General features: G+C 46.5%; 1 protein-coding gene across 1 annotated transcript in view; it reads left to right on the top strand.

Annotated features, from left to right (window-relative positions):
* Positions 1-12,257: 12,257 nt before the first annotated feature.
* LOC123749249 (ribosome-binding protein 1-like) overlaps positions 12,258-21,816 on the top strand; it is a 34,270-nt gene continuing 24,711 nt past the window's right edge. Inside the window, exons 1-3 of the mRNA XM_069336243.1 lie at positions 12,258-12,799; positions 12,918-13,084; positions 13,233-13,862. Coding sequence (XP_069192344.1) covers positions 12,258-12,799; positions 12,918-13,084; positions 13,233-13,862 — 1,339 coding nt within the window. The remainder of the gene's footprint in view (positions 12,800-12,917; positions 13,085-13,232; positions 13,863-21,816) is intronic.

A 21,816-nucleotide genomic window follows, 5' to 3' on the forward strand; every position in this document is an offset into this window, starting at 1 on the left:
CATGAAGCGAGACCTTCACTCAATAACTGCAAACGTTAGGGAAGAAATATTTAACGCAAATTTCATATAAAGTTACAAAACTGCAAACAATTAAAACCAACAAAGCCTGAAATTACTGCACCAACGGCCCGAGACAGGTAAGAAAAAAGTCCCTTAAACCAGGAGCTGAAGCCCAACATTCTCAGAAGGTTCCTAAGAACACATATAGGGGGGGGGGTGAAGGTCAGAGAAACCCCGGTGGAGCACATCAGGGAAGCACAACCGCTCCAGACGGGCAGCGTAAAAAATGGCGGCCCTAAAAAGAAGGGAACATCAGGCCAAGAGAAAGATGGTCGTCTCTGGCAATTGCTAAGGGTCGTTACCATGTAATAATGGCTGTTATGTGCCCGATAAGACTTGCTTAGTCATTCTCCGCCCACAACACAAATATGAGAGAAGACATAGAATGGAGGAGGATGGTAGGAGTGAGGGACAAGGTGAGAGAAGGAGGGAGGGGGCGGCAGGGAGGGAGGGAGGCAGGGAGAGAGACAGGGAGGGAGGCAGGGAGGCAGGCAGGGAGGAAGGCAGGGAGGCAGGGAGGGACGGAGGCAGGCAGGCAGGCAGGGAGGGAGGCAGGCAGGCAGGGAGGGAGGCAGGGAGGGAGGCAGGCAGGAAGGGAGGCAGGAAGGGAGGCAGGGAGGGAGGCAGGCAGGGAATCAGGGAGGGAGGCAGGGAGGCAGGCAGGGAGGCAGGGAGGAAGGCAGGGAGGGAGGCAGGCAGGCAGGCAGGGAGGCAGGGAGGGAGGCAGGCAGGCAGGCAGGCAGGCAGGAAGGGAGGCAGGAAGGGAGGCAGGGAGGGAGGCAGGCAGGGAGTCAGGGAGGGAGGCAGGCAGGGAGGCAGGCAGGGAGGCAGGGAGGGAGGCAGGGAGGCAGGTAGGCAGGGAGGCAGGGAGGGAGGCAGGGAGGGAGGCAGGCAGGGAGGGAGTCAGGGAGGCAGGCAGGGAGGGAGTCAGGGAGGGAGTCAGGGAGGGAGGGAGGCAGGGAGGGAGGCAGGGAGGGAGGCAGGCAGGCAGGCAGGCAGGCAGGGAAAGAGGCAGGCAGGGAGGGAGTCAGGGAGGGAGGCAGGGAGGGAGTCAGGGAGGGAGGCAGGCAGGCAAGGAGGCAGGGAGGGAGGCAGGGAGGGAGGGAGGCAGGGAGGGAGTCAGGGAGGGACGCAGGAAGGGAGGGAGGCAGGGATGGAGGGAGGCAGGGAGGGAGGGAGGGAGGGAGGGAGGGAGGGAGGGAGGGAGGGAGGGAGGGAGGGAGGCAGGGAGGCAGGGAGGGAGGGAGGCAGGGAGGCAGGGAGGCAGGGAGGCAGGGAGGGAGGCAGGCAGGGAGCCAGGGAGGGAGGCAGGGAGCCAGGGAGGGAGGCAGGGAGGGAGGCAGGCAGGGAGGGAGGGAGGGAGGGAGGGAGGGAGGCAGGGAGCCAGGGAGCCAGGGAGGCAGGGAGGGAGCCAGGGAGGGAGCCAGGGAGCCAGGGAGGCAGGGAGGCAGGGAGCCAGGGAGGCAGGGAGGGAGCCAGGGAGGGAGCCAGGGAGGCAGGGAGCCAGGGAGGCAGGGAGGGAGCCAGGGAGGCAGGGAGGGAGCCAGGGAGGGAGCCAGGGAGGCAGGGAGCCAGGGAGGCAGGGAGGGAGCCAGGGAGGCAGGGAGGGAGCCAGGGAGCCAGGGAGGGAGGCTCCAAGGCTGCGCACGACGGATCGTAATTCTTCAGTTTGATATCTTTATTATTATGTTTTTATCGTTTGAATTTTTGTTTATACATTCCACTGGCTTATGTTTTGTTGTTAGTGGTCGTGTTGTCGTTGTTAGTGGCGCTGTTGTCGTTGTTAGTGGCGCTGTTGTCGTTGTTAGTGGCGCTGTTGTCGTTGTTAGTGGCGCTGTTGTCGTTGTTAGTGGCGCTGTTGTCGTTGTTAGTGGCGCTGTTGTCGTTGTTAGTGGTCGTGTTGTCGTTGTTAGTGGTCGTGTTGTCGTTGTTAGTGGCGCTGTTGTCGTTGTTAGTGGTCGTGTTGTCGTTGTTAGTGGCGCTGTTGTCGTTGTTAGTGGCGCTGTTGTCGTTGTTAGTGGCGCTGTTGTCGTTGTTAGTGGCGCTGTTGTCGTTGTTAGTGGCGCTGTTGTCGTTGTTAGTGGCGCTGTTGTCGTTGTTAGTGGCGCTGTTGTCGTTGTTAGTGGTGCTGTTGTCGTTGTTAGTGGCGCTGTTGTCGTTGTTAGTGGCGCTGTTGTCGTTGTTAGTGGCGCTGTTGTCGTTGTTAGTGGCGCTGTTGTTGTTGTTAGTGGTGCTGTTGTCGTTGTTAGTGGCGCTGTTGTCGTTGTTAGTGGCGCTGTTGTCGTTGTTAGTGGCGCTGTTGTCGTTGTTAGTGGTCGTGTTGTCGTTGTTAGTGGCGCTGTTGTCGTTGTTAGTGGCGCTGTTGTCGTTGTTAGTGGCGCTGTTGTCGTTGTTAGTGGCGCTGTTGTCGTTGTTAGTGGTCGTGTTGTCGTTGTTAGTGGCGCTGTTGTCGTTGTTAGTGGCGCTGTTGTCGTTGTTAGTGGTGCTGTTGTCGTTGTTAGTGGCGCTGTTGTCGTTGTTAGTGGCGCTGTTGTCGTTGTTAGTGGCGCTGTTGTCGTTGTTAGTGGCGCTGTTGTCGTTAGTGGCGCTGTTGTCGTTGTTAGTGGCGCTGTTGTCGTTGTTAGTGGCGCTGTTGTCGTTGTTAGTGGCGCTGTTGTCGTTGCTAGTGGCGCTGTTGTCGTTGTTAGTGGCGCTGTTGTCGTTGTTAGTGGCGCTGTTGTCGTTGTTAGTGGCGCTGTTGTCGTTGTTAGTGGCGCTGTTGTCGTTGTTAGTGGCGCTGTTGTCGTTGTTAGTGGCGCTGTAGTCGTTGTTAGTGGTGCTGTTGTCGTTGTTAGTGGTGCTGTTGTCGTTGTTAGTGGCGCTGTTGTCGTTGTTAGTGGCGCTGTAGTCGTTGTTAGTGGTGCTGTTGTCGTTGTTAGTGGTGCTGTTGTCGTTGTTAGTGGTGCTGTTGTCGTTGTTAGTGGTGCTGTTGTCGTTGTTAGTGGCGCTGTTGTCGTTGTTAGTGGCGCTGTTGTCGTTGTTAGTGTTGCTGTTGTCGTTGTTAGTGGCGCTGTTGTCGTTGTTAGTGGCGCTGTTGTCGTTGTTAGTGTTGCTGTTGTCGTTGTTAGTGGCGCTGTTGTCGTTGTTAGTGTTGCTGTTGTCGTTGTTAGTGACGCTGTTGTCGTTGTTTGTGTCGCTGTTGTCGTTGTTAGTGGTCGTGTTGTCGTTGTTAGTGGTGCTGTTGTCGTTGTTAGTGGTGCTGTTGTCGTTGTTAGTGGCGCTGTTGTCGTTGTTAGTGTTGCTGTTGTCGTTGTTAGTGGCGCTGTTGTCGTTGTTAGTGTTGCTGTTGTCGTTGTTAGTGACGCTGTTGTCGTTGTTTGTGTCGCTGTTGTCGTTGTTAGTGGTCGTGTTGTCGTTGTTAGTGGTGCTGTTGTCGTTGTTAGTGGTGCTGTTGTCGTTGTTAGTGGCGCTGTTGTCGTTGTTAGTGGTGCTGTTGTCGTTGTTAGTGGCGCTGTTGTCGTTGTTAGTGGTGCTGTTGTCGTTGTTAGTGGCGCTGTTGTCGTTGTTAGTGGCGCTGTTGTCGTTGTTAGTGGCGCTGTTGTCGTTGTTAGTGGCGCTGTTGTCGTTGTTAGTGGCGCTGTTGTCGTTGTTAGTGGCGCTGTTGTCGTTGTTAGTGGCGCTGTTGTCGTTGTTAGTGGCGCTGTTGTCGTTGTTAGTGGCGCTGTTGTCGTTAGTGGCGCTGTTGTCGTTGTTAGTGGCGCTGTTGTCGTTGTTAGTGGCGCTGTTGTCGTTGTTAGTGGCGCTGTTGTCGTTGCTAGTGGCGCTGTTGTCGTTGTTAGTGGCGCTGTTGTCGTTGTTAGTGGCGCTGTTGTCGTTGTTAGTGGCGCTGTTGTCGTTGTTAGTGGCGCTGTTGTCGTTGTTAGTGGCGCTGTAGTCGTTGTTAGTGGTGCTGTTGTCGTTGTTAGTGGTGCTGTTGTCGTTGTTAGTGGCGCTGTTGTCGTTGTTAGTGGCGCTGTAGTCGTTGTTAGTGGTGCTGTTGTCGTTGTTAGTGGTGCTGTTGTCGTTGTTAGTGGTGCTGTTGTCGTTGTTAGTGGCGCTGTTGTCGTTGTTAGTGGTGCTGTTGTCGTTGTTAGTGGCGCTGTTGTCGTTGTTAGTGTTGCTGTTGTCGTTGTTAGTGGCGCTGTTGTCGTTGTTAGTGGCGCTGTTGTCGTTGTTAGTGTTGCTGTTGTCGTTGTTAGTGGCGCTGTTGTCGTTGTTAGTGTTGCTGTTGTCGTTGTTAGTGACGCTGTTGTCGTTGTTTGTGTTGCTGTTGTCGTTGTTAGTGGTGCTGTTGTCGTTGTTAGTGGTGCTGTTGTCGTTGTTAGTGGTGCTGTTGTCGTTGTTAGTGGCGCTGTTGTCGTTGTTAGTGGTGCTGTTGTCGTTGTTAGTGGTGCTGTTGTCGTTGTTAGTGGTGCTGTTGTCGTTGTTAGTGGTGCTGTTGTCGTTGTTAGTGTTGCTGTTGTCGTTGTTAGTGGTGCTGTTGTCGTTGTTAGTGGTGCTGTTGTCGTTGTTAGTGGTGCTGTTGTCGTTGTTAGTGGTGCTGTTGTCGTTGTTAGTGGCGCTGTTGTCGTTGTTAGTGGTGCTGTTGTCGTTGTTAGTGTTGCTGTTGTCGTTGTTAGTGGCGCTGTTGTCGTTGTTAGTGGTGCTGTTGTCGTTGTTAGTGGCGCTGTTGTCGTTGTTAGTGGCGCTGTTGTCGTTGTTAGTGGTGCTGCTGTCGTTGTTAGTGACGCTGTTGTCGTTGTTAGTGGCGCTGTTGTCGTTGTTAGTGTTGCTGTTGTCGTTGTTAGTGACGCTGTTGTCGTTGTTTGTGTTGCTGTTGTCGTTGTTAGTGGTGCTGTTGTCGTTGTTAGTGGTGCTGTTGTCGTTGTTAGTGGTGCTGTTGTCGTTGTTAGTGGCGCTGTTGTCGTTGTTAGTGGTGCTGTTGTCGTTGTTAGTGGTGCTGTTGTCGTTGTTAGTGGTGCTGTTGTCGTTGTTAGTGGTGCTGTTGTCGTTGTTAGTGTTGCTGTTGTCGTTGTTAGTGGTGCTGTTGTCGTTGTTAGTGGTGCTGTTGTCGTTGTTAGTGGTGCTGTTGTCGTTGTTAGTGGTGCTGTTGTCGTTGTTAGTGGCGCTGTTGTCGTTGTTAGTGGTGCTGTTGTCGTTGTTAGTGTTGCTGTTGTCGTTGTTAGTGGCGCTGTTGTCGTTGTTAGTGGTGCTGTTGTCGTTGTTAGTGGCGCTGTTGTCGTTGTTAGTGGCGCTGTTGTCGTTGTTAGTGGTGCTGCTGTCGTTGTTAGTGACGCTGTTGTCGTTGTTAGTGGTGCTGTTGTCGTTGTTAGTGGCGCTGTTGTCGTTGTTAGTGGCGCTGTTGTCGTTGTTAGTGGTGCTGTTGTCGTTGTTAGTGGCGCTGTTGTCGTTGTTAGTGGCGCTGTTGTCGTTGTTAGTGCTGCTGTTGTCGTTGTTAGTGGCGCTGTTGTCGTTGTTAGTGCTGCTGTTGTCGTTGTTAGTGGCGCTGTTGTCGTTGTTAGTGTTGCTGTTGTCGTTGTTAGTGGCGCTGTTGTCGTTGTTAGTGGCGCTGTTGTCGTTGTTAGTGGCGCTGTTGTCGTTGTTAGTGGTGCTGTTGTTGTTAGTGGCGCTGTTGTCGTTGTTAGTGGCGCTGTTGTCGTTGTTAGTGGTGCTATTGTCGTTGTTAGTGCTGCTGTTGTCGTTGTTAGTGGCGCTGTTGTCGTTGTTAGTGCTGCTGTTGTCGTTGTTAGTGCTGCTGTTGTCGTTGTTAGTGACGCTGTTGTCGTTGTTAGTGCTGCTGTTGTCGTTGTTAGTGGCGCTGTTGTCGTTGTTAGTGCTGCTGTTGTCGTTGTTGTAACTGCTGTCATTCTTTCAGTTGTTGTTGTTGATCGTTGTTTGTGCTGGGATGGTAAGAGTATTCTACTGATTGGAACCTTCAGTGAAAGTGGAGTGAAGTCACCAATGTGTTCTAGAAGGCTTTATAAAATGATGTTATGCAGAGGAGGAGGAACCGAAAGCTGACACAGTAATTTGGGAGGCTGTGCGGACACCAAGGCCACCAAATCTGACGGGAAGAGTTGCTTATTGTCACTGATAATCTTCAAGAGGACTATTTCTAGTATGGACAGTAACATACCCACTTTTGTTTTTGCATTGTTGTGGCATAACCACCTAAGTTAGTTTAGGAAGAGATACGCATTTTTTTAAAAAGGTGCAATTTATCGTTAATATCGGTGGCCAAACTATCAGTGACCTCTTTAATGGCTAAGACAGAAAGAGATGCCTCTACACGAGGCAATTTATATATATAAAAGGAGACAATGATGTCAATCCATATAACCTCCTTAGGTCGGTGATTTTTTGTATATAGGATCTCCTCTAGTGTATATAATAATAATAATAATAATAATAATAATAATAATTTTTATTTAGGCAAAGGTACATACATAAAGAGATTTTACAAAGTTTGTTGGCTTTATAGATAAGAGCTAGTACATACAATGCCTAAAGCCACTATTACGCAAAGCGTTTCGGGCAGGAAGTTTTTTATATTAACCATATAAAAAGATACCCAGGAAGATACAATTCACAGGATCAATTATGTACATGCTTGGCAGCAGATCTTGTACTTGCACGACAATGCGTTTGGGGAGACTATTTCACACTTGGGTGCGTTAGGAAGAACACCTAGATTAACTCCCTGCTCCTGGATTTTGCTGATATCCTCCAGGAGGATAGCATAAATTGCCTTGCTGTTACCTTGCATTTGTTCCGTGTATCAACGACCCATGAGACCCCGTCTCTGACTAGGCCTCCTGGTTGGTGGTTTACTCACCCAGACTTTTGAGCGCTGCTGCTTGAAGTCTGACGTATGAATCACAGCCTAGTTGGTCAGGTGTTCTTTGGAGTTTTGTATCACGTTCTCTTTTGAACACCGTGAGAGGCCGGCCAGTTATGCCTCTTCTGCTTAGAGTGTTGCAAGCTATTAGGAATTTTATGTTGAAAGAGTTCTGACTCAGTGTCCCTATTGCTCATCAGCTTTTCATTGGGACTATTCTGCACATCCTGCCATGCCTCCTGTTCTCAAGTGATGTTATTTCCGTGTGCAGATTTGGAACCAGTCCTTCTACTATTTTCTGAAGTGTAAATTATTATGTATTATGTAAAAAAATACGTTATCGAATACATCGAATACGTTATCGAATACATCGAATACGTTATCGAATACGTTATCGAATACATCGAATACGTCTCCCCTATCTATATCGAATACGTTATCGAATACATCGAACACGTCTCCCCTATATATATTTATTCTATTTATTCTCTAGAGCCTGCGCTCTAGAGAATAGAAATTAAAAAAAGATTAAAGCAATCCCAATGATTTAGATGTTTTATTAAGTGAATTCAAACAGTAAAAGTTCTTTGCAGGTTCTTCAGGTCAGCTATTTCTCCAGCTTTGAATTGGGCTGTTACTGTGCAACAATATTCCGCCCTAGAGAGCACTAGTGGTTTAATACACTACTAGTGCACCATCACTGGTCTAGCTCTCTTACATGAACGGTTCTTGTTATCCAACCTGTCATTTTTCTTGCAGTTGTGACGGCTACTATATTGTGTTCATTAAAAGTAAGGTCTTCCGACATGATTACTTCTAAATCTTGCATATTACTTTTTAGTTCTATAGTTTGGTTTGACTGCGTTTCATATGTGGTGTCCGTTTTTCAACCCGTTCTCGCAAATTCGTAAAGTCAATATTGACTTATTAAATAAGTGCATAGGTGACATACTAAACATAATAGATACCCTTAAAAAGCTTCATAGAAAACACCGACCTTACCTAACCTTGTTAGTATCTTAAGATAAGCATCTTATAGCTTCGTAATTACAATTGTTACTTAACCTATTATAGGTATAGGTTAAGTAATAATTGTAATTACAAAGCAATAAGATGCTTATCTTAACATACTAACAAGGTTAGGTAAGGTCGGTGTTTTCTATGAAGCTTTTTAAGGGTATCTATTATGTTTAGTATGTCACCTATGCACGTAGTTAATAAGTCAATATTGACTATACGAATTTGCGAGAACGGGTTGCCGTTTTTATAGTTTTATAGCGCAAAAGCTGGAATTTTTCTTCATTAAACATCATATTATTATCTGTGGCCCATTGAAAGACCCGATTAACATCACAGTGGAGGTGTGCTGAGTCCTCTATGATGTCTGCTTTTATACAAATCCTAGGATATCTACGGTTTTTCATTACCCTTATCTTATAAGTACCCTTATCAAGAAACTAGATGTTTAGCTCACTGGCCAAACTATCAGTGACCTCTTTAATGGCTAAGACAGAAAGAGATGCCTCTACACGAGGCAATTTAATATTTGAATCACCAATGTAACATGATTGAATGAATTTATATATATAAAAAGGAGACAAACAGCATATATTCTGCATCAATTCTGACTTGATTGAAGGCATTTGTAAAATAGAGCTTAACTAAAGCCTTCTGGTCTGTAAAATTGGCATCGTATGCTCCCGGATCGTGTGAAGCAGCTACACAGGTCAGAGGTGGTCAATTCTGGTCCCAAACTAGCAATAATCTTTTGAAAAATTATCTAGCGTGCCCAAGGGTTTTTTCAAACCGCAGATTATAATTTATTATTCTATTTGTATTTTACTATTTTGTTATGGAGAAAGAGAAGAAAATGCTTGAACTCTTTCTTTAAAAAGTGTGTTCAGGCAACCAGTAACTCTTGTGAGTTGTATTAGATGATACAGCTGTTGGAATTATATGTTATTAGTGTCTAGTAATTCCTGAGAAGTCAAGTTAATTCATTAGTAACAACAATAATACACTTTTTTGAGGAAAACATATTCTTTAACTTTTTATAAAGTTTTTAGAATTTAGAAAAGTATTTAAAAAGCCTGTTAAAAATTATTAATGTAAACTTTTTAACAAAACGTTTTGTTAAAAAATAAAAATTGTTTTGTTAAAAGCCATTACGACTATATAGCACTTGGAATTTGGATCAGGATAAGGATTTGAGATGGAACGGAGGGAGAAAGGAATAGTTACTACTATCTAAACCACTTGTTTGGATAGTAGTAACTATGTGGCCCATAGTACACATATTGACGTAATAGACAACTAGAATTTGGTACTATTCACTTCATAGAGTCCAGAAGAAAATAGAGCTAAAACCAAACTTAAATATTCCTAGCCCTATTATAGCACATATAGGAAGATATATATAAATGTGTATATATATATATATATATATATATATATATATATATATATATATATATATATATATATATATATATATATATATATATATATATAGTAAATAAAAGCGAGACTGAAGCACAACCCACCGCAGGGAGCTACTGGAAAATTGCAACAGAATGAACAATAAAGTTTTCCCAGGAACACGTAATGGCGGGCAGACTTTAAGGCTGGAGTCGGCGGGTAACAGGGCGAGACTCTCGACCCTGCCGCCGGCCCACAGGTATACAAGTTTCAGGTCAACAAGCGTCAAATTACCGACTCACCCGCAGGCCCGACCCGAACACCGAGTCGTGACAGGCTTTTAAATTCGAATGGTCTTTGAAAGCTGGTGAACGTGAGGGAGGAGGAGGAGGAATAGGTAGTGGGGGGTAGTAGTGGGTGTCGCAAAGGAGTGAATAAGGAGGAGGAATAGGTAGTGGGGGGTAGTAGTGGGTGTCGCAAAGGAGTGAATAAGGAGGAGGAATAGGTAGTGGGGGGTAGTAGTGGGTGTCGCAAAGGAGTGAATAAGGAGGAGGAATAGGTAGTGGGGGGTAGTAGTGGGTGTCGCAAAGGAGTGAATAAGGAGGAGGAATAGGTAGTGGGGGGTAGTAGTGGGTGTCGCAAAGGAGTGAATAAGGAGGAGGAATAGGTAGTGGGGGGTAGTAGTGGGTGTCGCAAAGGAGTGAATAAGGAGGAGGAATAGGTAGTGGGGGGGTAGTAGTGGGTGTCGCAAAGGAGTGAATAAGGAGGAGGAATAGGTAGTGGGGGGTAGTAGTGGGTGTCGCAAAGGAGTAAATAAGGAGAAGGAGAAGGAAGAGGAGGGGGTGCAATGCTTGAAGAACTTGCCTTGCAGGAGACGACTCCGTAGTTGACCTTGTGGGGCGGGTCTTACCTGTGGAAGAAAACACGAGGTGGGTTAGAATTGTAGTCATCTACATGCACTGGCTTAGTACCTAAGGCTACGTACACTGGCTAAGTGCTTAAAACTACGTACACTGGCTTAGTACCTAAGGCTACGTACACTGGCTTAGTACCTAAAGTTACGTACACTGGCTTAGTACCTAAGGCTACATACACTGGCTTAGTACCTAAAGTTACGTACACTGGCTTAGTACCGAAAGTTACGTACACTGGCTTAGTACCTAAGGCTACATACACTGGCTTAGTACCTAAAGTTACGTACACTGGCTTAGTACCTAAGGCTACATACACTGGCTTAGTACCTAAAGTTACGTACACTGGCTTAGTACCTAAGGCTACATACACTGGCTTAGTACCTAAAGTTACGTACACTGGCTTAGTACCTAAAGTTACGTACACTGGCTTAGTACCTAAAGTTTCGTACACTGGCTTAGTACCTAAGGCTACATACACTGGCTTAGTACCTAAAGTTTCGTACACTGGCTTAGTACCTAAAGTTTCGTACACTGGCTTAGTACCTAAAGTTACGTACACTGGCTTAGTACCTAAAGTTACGTACACTGGCTTAGTACCTAAAGTTACGTACACTGGTTTAGTACCTAAAGTTACGTACACTGGCTTAGTACCTAAGGCTACATACACTGGCTTAGTACCTAAAGTTACGTACACTGGCTTAGTACCTAAAGTTACGTACACTGGCTTAGTACCTAAAGTTTCGTACACTGGCTTAGTACCTAAAGTTACGTACACTGGCTTAGTACCTAAAGTTACGTACACTGGCTTAGTACCTAAAGTTACGTACACTGGTTTAGTACCTAAAGTTACGTACACTGGCTTAGTACCTAAAGTTACGTACACTGGCTTAGTACCTAAAGTTACGTACACTGGTTTAGTACCTAATTCTAAGTTCCAGCAGTTATAGTGAAGCCTTGATGGGTGTTGTGACAACCTGTTCTATGCGCACCAAGAGACTCTTGTTATAAAAATTGTCATCTTCACTTCCGTGGAAATAAACTTTCCTTATTAAGAACTACTCATAGCCCAGTCGATAGAGCTTCGGCCTCACAACTTAGGGTCCAGCGTTCGAGTCTCCTAGAGCCCAGGTGAATGAAGGGAAGGGAACTATCAGGGGGGAAAGCGCCAAGTCATTATGACTATATAGCATTGGGAAGGGGTTAGGATAAGGATTTGGGATGGGACGGGGAAAAGGAATGGTGCCCAACCACTTGGTGGACAGTCGGAGATTGAACACCGACCTGCATGAAGTGAGACCGTCGCTCTACCGTCCAGCCCAAGACTGTTGATGTTTAGAATACAGAGCTGCTGGCTCTATTGGTAAGAGGATGCATGAACGAATTAAATAACTCGATGCCTACTTCTCCCAAAGTTTAACATGGTTTCTTAAATGGTCGACATCTGTCCAGAGGGATCAAGCTGGGGTCCAAATGGGCCAAGCTGGGGTCCAAATGGGCCAAGCTGGGGTCCAAATGGGCCAAGCTGGGGTCCAAAGGAGCCAAGCTGGGGTCCAAGGGGGGCCAAGCTGGGGTCGGGCCAAGCTGGGGTTCAAAGGGGCCAAGCTGGGGTCCAAAGGGGCCAAGCTGGGGTCCAAAGGGGCCAAGCTGGGGTCCAAAGGGGACCAAGCTGGGGTCCAAAGGAGCCAAGCTGGGGTCCAAAGGAGCCAAGCTGGGGTCCAAAGGAGCCAAGCTGGGGTCCAAAGGGCCCAAGCTGGGGTTCAAACGGGCCAAGCTGGGGTCCAAAGGGGGCAAGCTGGGGTCCAAAGGGGCCAAGCTGGGGGTTCCAAAGGAGCCAAGCTAGGGTCCAAAGGGGGCAAGCTGGGGTCCAAAGGGGCCAAGCTGGGGGTTCCAAAGGAGCCAAGCTGGGGGTTCCAAAGGGGCCAAACTGGGGTCCAAAGCGGGAATCTATGCTATAAAATGTTCCAAAACTTGTTCTCTCACCCACGGTGGAAATAAATAACATTTCTCATCAGACTTGATGAGGGTGTGGAATGGGGCAGGAAAGGTGGTGGTGGTTCGATGCACGCACAGGTGTCCTCATCCCTGTGTCAGTCTTTTTACTCTTGTCAGCACCGACGGACCTGGTAAAGGCTGACCCAGGTAAACTTGACAGGGTAAAGGCTGACCTAGATAAACTTGACAGGGTACAGAATGACCCAGATAAACTTGACAGGGTACAGAATGACCCAGATAATCTTGACAGGGTACAGAATGACCCAGATAAACTTGACAGGGTACAGAATGACCCAGATAATCTTGACAGGGTACAGAATGACCCAGATAAACTTGACAGGGTACAGAATGACTCAGGTAAACTTGACAGGGTACAGAATGACTCAGGTAAACTTGACAGGGTACAGAATGACTCAGGTAAACTTGACAGGGTACAGAATGACTCAGGTAAACTTGACAGGGTACAGAATGACCCAGGTAAACTTGACAGGGAACAGAATGACCCAGGTAAACTTGACAGGGTACAGAATGACTCAGGTAAACTTGACAGGGTACAGAATGACTCAGGTAACTTGACAGGGTACAGAATGACCCAGGTAAACTTGACAGGGTACAGAATGACTCAGGTAAACTTGACAGGGTACAGAATGACTCAGGTAACTTGACAGGGTACAGAATGACCCACGTAAACTTGACAGGGTACAGAATGACCCAGATAAACTTGACAGGGTACAGAATGACCCAGATAAACTTGACAGGGTACCGAATGGCCCAGGTAAACTTGATAGGGTACAGAATGACCCAGATAAACTTGACAGGGTACAGAATGACCCAGATAAACTTGACAGGGTACCGAATGACTCAGGTAAACTTGACAGGGTATAGAATGACCCAGGTAAACTTGACAGGGTACAGAATGACTCAGGTAAACTTGACAGGGTACGGAATGACTCAGGTAAACTTGACAGGGTACAGAATGACCAGGTAAACTTGACAGGGTACAGAATGACCAGGTAAACTTGACAGGGTACAGAATGGCCCAGATAAACTTGACAGGGTACAGAATGACCCAGATAAACTTGGCAGGGTACAGAATGACTCAGGTAAACTTGACGGGGTACAGAATAACCCAGATAAACTTGACAGGGTACATAATGACACAGGTAAACTTGACAGGGTACAGAATGACTCAGGTAAACTTGACAGGGTACAGAATGACCCAAGTAAACTTGACAGGGTACAGAATGACCCAGGTAAACTTGACAGGGTACAGAATGACCCAGGTAAACTTGACAGGGTACAGAATGACTCAGGTAAACTTGACAGGGTACAGAATGACTCAGGTAAACTTGACAGGGTACAGAATGACACAGGTAAACTTGACAGGGTACAGAATGACCCAGATAAACTTGACAGGGTACAGAATGACTCAGGTAAACTTGACAGGGTACAGAATGACTCAGGTAAACTTGACAGGGTACAGAATGACACAGGTAAACTTGACAGGGTACAGAATGACCCAGATAAACTTGACAGGGTACAGAATGACTCAGGTAAACTTGACAGGGTACAGAATGACTCAGGTAAACTTGGCAGGGTACAGAATGACCCAGATAAACTTGACAGGGTACAGAATGACCCAGGTAAACTTGACAGGGTACACAACCCCCCAGTGTTACTCAATCACTAAAATTATTTACCAAATTCCCCGAACCTAACCTAACCGTGGATCCGCGAAAAGAAAACGGGTCATCAAGTCAATTTTTGCGAGCCCGCTGTGATGTTTAGCACTATATTACTCTGACGTTGGGGATTTATAGCGTCAGAATACGACGTGTTATGACATGAACTAGACAACATAATATGTTAGATTAAGAAAGATTATTTTATATTCCAAACGAAGGAGAAGAGAGAGCAGTGACACGCCTGGTGTTGATGCTGATTTAAAGTGCCACATAGGGGCTTGTACTCAAGGTAAAGTGCAACATAGGGGCTGGCACTCAAGGCAAAGTGCAACATAGGGGCTTGTACTCAAGGTAAAGTGCAACATGGGGGCTTGTACTCAAGGTAAAGTGCAACATAGGGGCTGGCACTCAAGGCAAAGTGCAACATAGGGGCTTGTACCCAAGGTAAAGTGCAACATAGAGGCTTGTACTCAAGGTAAAGTGCAACATAGGGGCTGGCACTCAAGGTAAAGTGCAACATAGGGGCTGGCACTCAAGGTAAAGTGCAACACATGGGCTTGTACTCAAGGTAAAGTGCAACATATGGGCTTGTACTCAAGGTAAAGTGCAACATAGGGGCTTGTACTCAAGGCAAAGTGCAACATAGGGGCTTGTACTCAAGGCAAAGTGCAACATAGGGGCTGACACTCAAGGCAAAGTGCAACATAGGGGCTTGTACTCAAGGTAAAGTGCAACATAGGGGCTTGTACTCAAGGTAAAGTGCAACATTGGGGCTTGTACTCAAGGTAAAGTGCAACATAGGGGCTTGTACTCAAGGTAAAGTGCAACATAAGGGCTTGTACTCAAGGTAAAGTGCAACATAGGGGCTTGTACTTAGGTAAAGTGCAACATTGGGGCTTGTACTCAAGGTAAAGTGCAACATGGGGGCTTGCACTCAAGGTAAAGTGCAACATAGGGGCTTGTACTCAAGGTAAAGTGCAACATAGGGGCTTGTACCCAAGGTAAAGTGCAACATATGGGCTTGTACTCAAGGTAAAGTGCAACATAGAGGCTTGTACCCAAGGTAAAGTGCAACATAGGGGCTGGCACTCAAGGTAAAGTGCCACATAGGGCTGGCACTCAAGGTAAAGTGCAACATAGGGACTTGTACTCAAGGTAAAGTGCAACATAGGGCTGGCACTCAAGGTAAAGTGCAATATAGGGGCTGGCACTCAAGGTACAGTGCAACACAGGGGCTGACACTCAAGGTAAAGTGCAACATATGGGCTGGCACTCAAGGTAAAGTGCAACATAGGGGCTGGCACTCAAGGTAAAGTGCAACATAGGGGCTTGTACTCAAGGTAAAGTGCAAAATAATGACAAAAATTATACAATTTAATAACTTATTTATTAAATTTATACAATATGACAATTAACAATATCATCATTTAACTAGAATTAAAAATAATCAACAGGCGTTTAACACAAATAACTAATTTTAGTCACGATTTTAACAAAATTAACAAGAATTTTCAGGCAAAAACGGAAAAGACGAAGAAACACATCATAATTTTACAAGACTCTGACACTGACGGGAAAATATCAACGAACAATAAACGCAGAAGAGAGCTAACGAGACACACATAACAACGCTGGAATTAACGAAACGCAGGAATGACTGAGAATTAGCTTAGAAATGACATGAAAACATAAAAATCGGCCATTACCGCGCAGGAATTAGTTTAGAAATCAGCAAAAATTATCTGGAGAATTAACCTTTAGAGTTAACGAGGGAGTAATTAACGAGAGGGAAATTAACAAGAGGAGGGGGGGGGGTGGGATCGTTAAGAGAGAGAACTGAAGAGTAGAGGAGGAATATGTGAGTGATTAAGGGGAGGCTGTTGTAGTATGGCCAGTGGTGGATTACCATGTGTAGGGAGACTTAAGACCAGGGCTGACGACCTGGGCTGATGTCCGCCCAGGACACCGGTGTTGGGCTACTGTCCAGCCTACTCTCTATCGCTTCCTGCAGGTCGACGTTCAATCCCCGACTGTCCAAGTATTGGGCACCATTCCTTCCCCGCGTCCCATCCCAAATTCTTATCCTAACCCCTTCCCAGTGTGTTACGGACCCGAGTCCAGCGTCGGAGCACGGAGCAGTGACGACAACGCCATCTGTGAGTCGCCAGCCGAAAACCCCGCAACATGGACAACGCCATCTAGCGAGGACGGGATATACCGGCCACAGGTGTTGGATTCCCGTCTTAATCAGCTCATAACGTAGCCGCTGCTGACCTCTGGTGAGGTGGCGCTTAGAAAGTAAACGCCATCTATGGAGCAAATAGGTGGACGTTTCTGTCTAAGCTAGTAAGTGATGTTTCCTAGTGACCCCATGTAGTATCCCCAGTACTAATGACGTGTCTGATTACAGAGTCGACCTGGGACTGCTGTATTGGACGATGGATCAGTCTATCCAAGGCAGCCAAGGTCTCTTCACCAGTCTGCTTTGAAGAAGCTGTAAGTCACCCCCGGACGAACTCTGTTGAGAGTATAATAGCCTGCCTGTGACGTGGCAGTGTCGGGAATCGCCTTATCCGGGGCTGGCTGGTGGAAGAGACTAGCCACTGTGGTGCTTAGTGAGGAGAGTGATCAGCTCCAGCTCCAGCTCCATCATCAGTCCAAGCGATGTTAAAAGCTCTGTACCTCAAGGTACAGTCCTTGCACCGCTACTGTTCCTTATTCTCATATCTGATATAGACAAAAATACACGCCACAGCTTCGTGTCGTCCTTTGCAGATGACACAAAAATCAGCATGAAAATTACCTCTGCTGAAGACATTGAAAAACTACAAGCAGATGTCAACAAAGTTTTTGATTGGGCAGCAGAAAATAACATGATGTTTAACAGTGATAAATTTCAGGTACTCAGGTACGGCAAAAATGAGGATCTGAAACATAATACAGGGTACAAAACACAATCGAATCTTCCCATAGTAGGAAAACAGCATGTCAAGGATTTGGGAATAATGATGTCCGACGATCTAACGTTTAGGGAGCATAACCAAGCAAATATCGCGTCAGCCAGAAAAATGATCGGATGGATTACGAGAACTTTCAAATCCAGGGATCCCATCACAATGGTTGTACTCTTCAAGTCACTTATGCTGTCCCGTCTCGAGTACTGCTCAGTACTCACTTCCCCCTTCAGAGCAGGAGAGATTGCTGAAATAGAGGGAATACAGAGAACATATACGGCACGCATAGACGAGATAAAACACCTAAATTATTGGGATCGTCTCAAAGCTCTCCAAATGTACTCTCTAGAAAGGAGACGAGAGAGATACCAAATAATATACACCTGGAAAATACTGGAGGGTCAGGTCCCAAATCTACACAGTAAAATAACAACGTACTGGAGTGAACGATATGGAAGAAAATGCAAGATTGAACCTGTGAAGAGCAGAGGTGTCATAGGCACAATCAGAGAGCACTGTATAAACATCAGGGGTCCGCGGTTGTTCAACGTCCTCCCAGCGAGCATAAGAAATATTGCCGGAACAACCGTGGACATCTTCAAGAGAAAACTGGACGGTTTTCTAAGAGAAGTTCCGGATCAGCCGGGCTGTGGTGGGTACGTGGCCCTGCGGGCCGCTCCAAGCAACAGCCTGGTGGACCAAACTCTCACAAGTCGAGCCTGGCCTCGGGCCGGGCTTGGGGAGTAGAAGAACTCCCAGAACCCCATCAACCAGGTATCAACCAACCAGGTATCAACCAGCTGGATCACACGAGGCTCCTGCCTAGGGCTCGCAACCCTAGTATCGGTCGTGGAGTGGCCTATACAGCGGAGCTGATCGGTACCTGCCAGCTACAGGCTGGATTGTGGTTGAAGGCCTCCACGACGGAGCACTCAGTGGGACGGTGATTTGGCTGGCCTGTGGCCAGGGTAGATTCGTCATAGAATCATAGAGGATTCATCGTGGGCCACGGAGGAAGGAACCAGGGCTACCCAAAGTGTGCATCGTGGAGCATCCAGTGTCTTCGGAGGAAGACAACCTTGTACATAATCGTGTAGTGATAACCCCCGTGTGCAACTGTTATATATTTATTTATGGTGGTGGTGAATATATATATATAAATTGGAACATTTGTATCCCTCCCCCTTTAATTTAACTTGCATTACGGAACACACCCCTTGAAAGCCTCTACTAACTTGGGGCCGGATACCCAAACTCTACTACCATCAGAGTAGAACCCGGTTGCGTCCCAGTAGGGCCGTAACACAGTGCTATAGTCGTAATGGCTTGGTGCTTTTCCCTGATAGTTCCCTTCCCTTCCTAACCAGAAATGAGCGAACCCAAGCAACCCCCTAACCTAACTTAACCTAACTTAACCTATCGAGTATGATGTGAGTCCGATGCACAGAAAACGGAGAGATTTGTGACCAGTTACTTTTTTACATTACTATAACGTAAATAACACGACCTACTTATTTAGAGAACAGGTTTAACTCCTAAGATGCGTCTTGCAGCTGTAAGGCGTTTGAAGGTTAAATATAACAAGAACATTATCAACAAACACAAAATTAACAAATGTTAAATTAGCAACAGCGTTCAGTTAAACATAAAATATCAAGAAGGAAATTAGCATGAGATAAAGTAACAATTTAAAGATATACAATAACCAGCAGGAGATAAATTAACAATGATAATATTAACATATCAACAAGAGGAAGGTAATTAATGAGAATTTTTTTTTTTTTTTTTTTTGAGATATATACAAGAGTTGTTACATTCTTGTAGAGCCACTAGTACGCGTAGCGTTTCGGGCAGGTCCTTAATCCTATGGTCCCTGGAATACGATCCCCTGCCGCGAAGAATCGTTTTTTCATCCAAGTACACATTTTACTGTTGCGTTAAACAGAGGCTACAGTTAAGGAATTGCGCCCAGTAAATCCTCCCCGGCCAGGATACGAACCCATGACATAGCGCTCGCGGAACGCCAGGCGAGTGTCTTACCACTACACCACGGAGACTGTGATTAAAACGATCATATAATTAACGACAAACTAATAAAAAAATTAGAACAAATAAAATAAACGAACTCTAAGCTAACGAACAGGGACACGAATAAACTACTAACGAACAGCGAAAATGACGGTTAACGATAAACGAAGAGAGATTGAAATTTGTTAAATATAGACAAGGAGGACTTTGTCAAGTTTTCCATACCTAACGAGGTTTAAATTAACGAGCATTTCTTAATGTAACAAGCAGGTCTTAGCGTTAATTCCTGGTAAGAGGACGCGGGGGAGTTAGCGAGATCTCAAGGAGTAACGAGGTGGAAAGTAATGAGTTTCGTTTAAGAAAAGGCAACGAGGCAGAAACTAATGAATGAGAGAGAGAGAGAGAGAGAGAGAGAGAGAGAGAGAGACAGACAGACAGAAAGACAGACAAAGTCTTTGTTCTTTGGTTCAAAAGACTTTGGTCGGAATGAGAGGCGGGACCAAAGAGCCAAAGCTCAACCCCCCGCAAGCACAACTAGGTGAATGGGTGAGTACAGACAGAAACAGAATAAGTGGAATATTCGAATTAGAAATTAACTAAAAAAAACAATATTTAACCAGAAGACAATTTAATTAGAAATAAAGGAATGAACCAAACAAGAATAAAGTAGAAGAATAAAAAACCGAACAAGCTAAATGAGAGATATAAGTCGAAGTTTAACGAGGAAGAGAGTGAGGTTAACGATGTAAGGAATTAACGACAGACGCTGCAAAACAGTTGGCCGTTGGAAGGGGTCGAGAAGGGGGGTACGGGGCAGGCGGGGGCGCGGGGGGGGGGGGGGGGGTTAGGAGGAAGAGGGGGGGAGGGGGGGGGGAGAGAGGAGGCAACCCGCAGTAGTCACCGGGTCGGAAAATTAGAAATACGCTCATAAGAACGCTCATAAAACGCGTTTATGTGGATGGCGGAACGCGGCCGACTGTCCCGCCATCACTCCGTGCATGTTGATGAATGACTGTGTGTGTGTGTGTGTGTGTGTGTGTGTGTGTGTGTGTGTGTGTGTGTGTGTGTGTGTGTGTGTATTCACCTAGTTGTTTTTGCGGGGGTTGAGCTTTGCTCTTTCGGCCCGCTTCTCAACTGTCAATCAACTGTTTACTAACTACATTTTTTTTTCCACACCACACACACACACACACACCAGGAAACAGCCCGTGACAGCTGACTAACTCCCAGGTACCTATTTACTGCTAGGTAAGAGGGGCATTCAGGGTGAAAGAAACTTTGCCCATTTGTTTCTGCCTGGTGCGGGAATCGAACCCGCGCCACAGAATTACGAGTCCTGCACGCTATCCACCAGGCTACCACACCCCCCTGTGTGTGTGTTTGTATTTGTATGTGTGTGTGTGTGTGTGTGTGTGTCTACTTACCTAGTTGTGCTTGCGGGAGTGAGCTCTGGCTCTTTGGTCCCGCCTTTCGACTGTCGATCAGTCGAGAGAGAGAGAGAGAGAGAGAGAGAGAGAGAGAGAGAGAGAGAGAGAGAGAGAGAGAGAGAGAAGGTGGTGTATACTCAAGAGAGAGAGATAAGGCAGTATACACTTAGAGAAGTATGACATACACAGAGACGAGTGGGGGGGGGGGGGGGAGTGTGAATAAACCACCATCAATGGTGTCAAACAGCAGCAGGAGGTGTTTTGTAAACATTACAACCACAGGAGTCAAAACTCGCTGTCTCCACACAAAGTCCATTACATCACCCACTACCAACCATTTCCAACTGATAACTATACAGTACCAACAACCAATACACTTCACAACACACAATGAGCTCCATCCACACCCTCCCAGTATGGAAGGGTGTGGACAGGAAGAGCAATTATAAAATAATAGTCCAATATATGGCTAGATAATCAGGGTCCAAGCTCACAGGGCTCCAGATACCTGATTTAAAAATTGCATCTTATAAAACGTGTTTTTTTATGAATTAATTTGTGTTTGTGGTTTGGTGAAGGTTTGGGGCTTGGTAAGAATGTACCATTTACGTGCGTAATGAAAGCTTGACGTGTCTACGATAAAAATGTTGATGCAATGGGATCGAACTCTCATCCATTTACATACCAAAGTTGCAAAAAATAACCATATACTTTGAACATTTTCAAATTAAAAAGTCATTCTTTCCTCAGAGCTCAGGCCCTTATGTGTGTGTACTCACCTAGTTGTGCTTACGGAGGTTGAGCTCTGGCTCTTTGGTCCCGCGTGTGTATTCACTTAGTTGTGCTTGCGGGGGTTGAGTTGTTGATCCTTGGCCCCGCCCATCATGTGTGTGAGTGTGTGTAATTATTTAGAAAAATCTCTTGTGAGAAAAGTTAAATTAACAATCCTCATTATAAGAACAAACCATAATAGAATCCCCAATTGTTATTTTCCCCTAACGACCCTCCCAAAGTGGTGCTCCTAACGACCCTCCCAAAGTGGTGCTCCTAACGACCCTCCCAAAGTGGTGCTCCTAACGACCCTCCCAAAGTGGTGCTTCTAACGACCCTCCCAAAGTGGTGCTCCTAACGACCCTCCCAAAGTGGTGCTCCTAACGACCCTCCCAAAGTGGTGCTCCTAACGACCCTCCCAAAGTGGTGCTCCTAACGACCCTCCCAAAGTGGTGCTTCTAACGACCCTCCCAAAGTGGTGCTCCTAACGACCCTCCCAAAGTGGTGCTTCTAACGACCCTCCCAAAGTGGTGCTCCTAACGACCCTCCCAAAGTGGTGCTTCTAACGACCCTCCCAAAGTGGTGCTTCTAACGACCCTCCCAAAGTGGTGCTTCTAACGACCCTCCCAAAGTGGTGCTCCTAACGACCCTCCCAAAGTGGTGCTTCTAACGACCCTCCCAAAGTGGTGCTCCTAACGACCCTCCCAAAGTGGTGCTCCTAACGACCCTCCC

The sequence above is a fragment of the Procambarus clarkii genome, chromosome 4 (assembly GCF_040958095.1).
Source record: "Procambarus clarkii isolate CNS0578487 chromosome 4, FALCON_Pclarkii_2.0, whole genome shotgun sequence".
Lineage (NCBI taxonomy): Eukaryota > Metazoa > Arthropoda > Malacostraca > Decapoda > Cambaridae > Procambarus > Procambarus clarkii.